Source organism: Ceratotherium simum, chromosome 12 (assembly GCF_057802395.1).
Source record: "Ceratotherium simum simum isolate JZ-2026a chromosome 12, ASM5780239v1, whole genome shotgun sequence".
NCBI lineage: Eukaryota > Metazoa > Chordata > Mammalia > Perissodactyla > Rhinocerotidae > Ceratotherium > Ceratotherium simum.
In genome coordinates, this window is record NC_141911.1 from 12,491,146 (window position 1) to 12,495,681 (window position 4,536).

Genomic DNA, 4,536 nt, shown 5'->3' on the forward strand with positions numbered 1-4,536 from the left:
TAAACACACACACACACACCCCATCTATGAGCTGTGCCTTTGCTCAGGAAATACAAAGAGACTAATTCCATGAAAAATTAACCACTAAAATTGCTTAAAATAATGGAAAGTAGAAATATGCTATTTTGTTAATTTTTTAATGCCTAATGTTTATGATCCCGAATGATAGAAAATCTCAGAAATTTTCTGTCAATGATTATGACACATACTGTAACATTTCTACTGCCAGGAGACTAAAACTTCAAACATGAGAAAGTTCATTGGGGATTGGGTTTCTCTTTTGAAATCTAAACTTTTTGCTGTCCTTTCTAAGGTGAAGTCGAAACATTTTGCTCTATTTCTGCTGCTGTTCTTTTTCATTTGTTTTTTGGAGTCTCTTCAAAAGAAAAATTATTGAACATAATAAAACAAGAAAAGGAATCAACCACAATAGTGTCAGGTAACTCTTCCCTGGCTCTTTCTTTTCCTCTTCTGTTTCAATCACTTTTCTCTGAGGGGGTGGGCCACTATCAAGACTACCTCCACTGCCTTCCTCCCTGCAGGTGGGAGGTTCCCACTCAACGTTGCAATGGCAGTGGTGTCTATTGTTGCAGACTCCTTTCAAATTGCAGAACCGAGGTGTACACTGACTGTCCAAATGTGATATATGGACACACTTCCTTCGGATGCAGATGTGATCTGTACCACAATCTGTACCATCTTTCACTTCACCAACATCGGGTGTGGTAATTCCAAGATGGTAGTCTGTACCCCAGCAGGTGATGCCATTGATGTGAGATGAAAGCAAAGTAGAATGGTCTTTCAGAGTAGGAATACCTGCCACATACTCACACTGAACCCTCCCGCATAGGGCATCTGAGATGTTACATCTTGTATATGAATAGGCCGTTATACCACAGTTACCAAAACGGTCACCTCGGGTGTTCACTTGCTGGTAGCAACTCTGAGGTCCACTCCTGGACAATTTGCCAAAGAGTTTTCTACACTGTTCATCACGATTATTGCATCTCTTTTCATAGCAGTGGCCACCGCCCTTGCATGGCAACCCGTCCTGTACGTACACATCTTCTGGACACTCAGAGGATGTCCCATTGCACCACTCTGGAAGATCACATTCATTTTCCTCTTTTCTACACATGGTGCCTGATGGCATGTACGTGCAGTCTCTGCAACAAAGCCCAAAAGCACAAGCAGCGCCACGACTCAGAGTGCAGTTTGAGTCACAACACGGATCTTTTGCACACAATGCTAAGGAGCCACAATCACATTTTTCTCCTGCTTCAACCACACTGTTCCCACAGCGTTTCTGGGCAAAGAACCTATCTGGGTTTGGTGAAAATTCCATACATCTTCTATATGCTACAACGCCGAAAAATCTATTATAACTGCAGTTGCTGAATTTAGGTGTCACTGTTTGTGTATCAGCCATTAGGCAGTTTGTAAACCCACACTTGCACGTCGTATCATCATGGTGCATACCCAAAAGATGACCGAGCTCATGTGCTGCCATCGTTGCAAAGTACTGTATATCGTCAGTTCTGAAAGCCACAACTCCACAATCAAGAGTACCAGAGCATATTGTTTCCACGTGGGAGAAGCCAGTACCACCATGTGCAGCCCTTGAGAAAAGTTGTGTAGCATCATGGGGCAAGCGTGTATTCAAGTTCTCGCTCTTCCAAGGACAAAAAGTATCCAGAGTGCTACGTACATCACTTAGTGCAATGTGGTCTTCATTAGTCCAGATATCTATTCCAACTAAAATCACATCCATTCCCAGTTGGTCATAAATGCTATCCATCAGATGGACTATAGTACATACGTCCTGCTGCACAAGCGAGACATTCCTTCGGCGATGAGTATATTGGCTATTGTCTATCACCGATACATATTCAAGATACCGCCTGTGGATCCACCAGCCTTCATACGTCGTTTGCATTAAAGTGGAATTATCACTCTCTTGAAACTTCAGTTGTCGTGCTATTTCTTCATTTGTTAATCCACATCTTATGGGTGGGGATTCTGTTTCCTCACTGCCCATCATATATACTAGATGTTCAAATGTGGTAGAAAGCCTTTGGGGCTTGATTTTATAAACAATGTCATTTGTCTGTAATATTCCTTGAAAGCCTCCAAAACAGGTATTGAGGGAAACCAGGGATTCTGGGTCCCCCTCCACATAACCATGGTAGTAGCAGTCATTCTGGACAAAAGGCTGGTCCTCAAGGAGAGCACCCTGGTCTGTATAGGTGAACACTGGGAGGTGTCTGGACAGAAAATGCTTCGTGACCTTCATGTGGACAATGTGTCTGTGGCCCCCAAAATGTAGGCTGTAAGAGAGCCAGCCTAAAGGATTCATGCCAACACTAGTGCCTGTTACCTTCAAGGGGATTACCACTTCTGGGGGACCATGGCGTTGGGAGAGCCCAACCTGGGACCATGCAGAAAGGAACAGAAACACCCTCAGCCAGAGCAGCAGGAGAGTGATCCTCGCATGCACCAGGGCCTCACTGTCAGCCATCATGGAGCCACCACATTCAGCCATTGACGAGAGCCAAAGAGGACAGAGCAGGAAGCATCACTGTTCGGTCTCCTCCCTCTGAGATGGCTATATGCAGTGTTGTTAAAGTGCTGTCCTCTGGCAGAGTCACACCATCAGAGCAGAAACACTAAAGGAAAAAATATAAAGAAGGGCAGGGACAGAGGTGGGGGTTATGAGCAGGTCAAGATAGAGGAAGAATAGAAGGGTACGGGTTCAAATGGGTTAGTGTTTGGCTCAAGACATGACAGTATACTGCATTGCGTTTGTTCTTAAATAATGGTGATGCAGAGTGAGACTGTGGGTGTACACAAGAATGGTGATTGATCATAGGATGACATGTATTGAACCTAGATGAAGGACACATAGTGATTCATTATACTGTTCTCTAAATATGTGAATATGTGTGAACATTTCCACGACACATATTTTAAAAAAAGGGGGCTTAATGGAAATGTGAACATATATCATGTTTTAATGAAGGAATCTTGATTTGTACATGTGGACTTGGTGTAGATATCAATATATGGGTCTTCCTTTCACCTTCAAATGATAAATTATTTAGTCACATTACTCAGGAGAGATATAAAAATTATTTCTGTATATTTTTTCTCATTGTCAGTAATGTATACTTCCATGTAACAAATATTGCTTGTCCTATCTCCTTTCTGATTCCTCTTTTCATCTAAAACTGTGAAACTGCAAAAGTCATCGTGTCAATTGTCTTTCACAAATGTCAGTATCTACTGTAATGGCACCTCAGCTCCCTAACAATAGACAATGATGATATTGGAAGGGGGAGTATATTGGGTTGATAGATGGATGTTATCCAAAGTGTTTATATTTGATTTCACTCTCAATTAGAACAATACTTTTCAAACTTCTGGCCATATAAAATGGAAGGAAATCAAACTAACTGGGAAAGAAACGGTTGGAGATGAGAGTATACTGAATGCAAAATAAAGTTTCTTCAGAAATGCAAAGGAAATCAATGAATCCTAAAAGGAGAAAGGAAAGCTTTGGGGAAGGGAATATTGTCTTACAGTGGCAAAGGCATCAAATCCCCACATTTATAAAATTGCAAGGTAACCAGTTCCTGAGTTCAACCTTAACATGTATTTATTTCATAATTAAAAATGCATGTATATATTTTGTATGAAAAATAGAAACAAAAATTATCTCAATAACACAAATGTATTATCACATATTTGTTAAAATGAAACTTGGTACTAGCACAATGCCAATACTAATTTGCTGCTTTCTTCTTTGAATAAGGTATTAATGAAAACACATTTGCAGACACTCCCCTACACACTTGGGAAACATAAATGAACATACGGGTCTAGATAATTTAATGGTCTGGAGCTCAAATTTGGACAGAGTGGTTGGGACAAAGATACACATTAGGAATATGTAAAATTGCATTCAAAATTTTACATGTACAGTGCTTATTTTTATTTCTCTAGTAAGAATATCTAGTCTTCATCAGATCATTAAAGTAACAAGAATGCCTAAAGTAATGACACCAAGAAGCCTTGTCCTAGTTGAAAAAATAGAAAAGTGAAGTCTGCTCTAAGGGATCTAGTACAGACTGATCAAATCCACTTCCTATAGTTGGTAATATAAAAATGAAAGATGCCTGATTAAGGACGCATTACCTCCTAGACCCTCTACCCATTTCTACTTAATTCCTTTCTATCTTGATTCTAAGTTCCTTGACCTATTTTCTCCGGAATCATTTTGCTGTCATTTATGGAAACTTCCTTTCATGAAAAGCAACAGCTTTTGCTCCTCTCTACTCACATTTCTTCATGGAAAGCTCCTTGTTCCTACTTTATTCTATTAAACCTACTAGTCATCAATGTGAAGCCCAGCAGAGGGAAAGATTTCCATTCTCAGAATCGCTGTATGCCATATAGACCAGATGTCTGATTGCAATTTGCTTTGACTCCATAAGCCACTTCCAGACCACTAAACTGGTAGCCATCTCAGTAAACCAC

General features: G+C 40.5%; 1 protein-coding gene across 1 annotated transcript; it reads right to left on the reverse strand.

The window, feature by feature from the left end:
- Positions 1 to 334: 334 nt before the first annotated feature.
- Positions 335 to 2,542, reverse strand: LOC101392891 (disintegrin and metalloproteinase domain-containing protein 20-like). Its single transcript, XM_004433588.3, has one exon. It carries the CDS (start codon positions 2,540 to 2,542, stop codon positions 335 to 337), a length of 2,208 nt encoding a protein of 735 aa, XP_004433645.3.
- Positions 2,543 to 4,536: the final 1,994 nt, after the last annotated feature.

Excerpts from the sequence above, each read along its gene's own strand:
- LOC101392891 (XM_004433588.3), bottom strand. The coding sequence starts at position 2,542 with ATGGCTGAATGTGGTGGCTCCATGATGGCTGACAGTGAGGCCCTGGTG.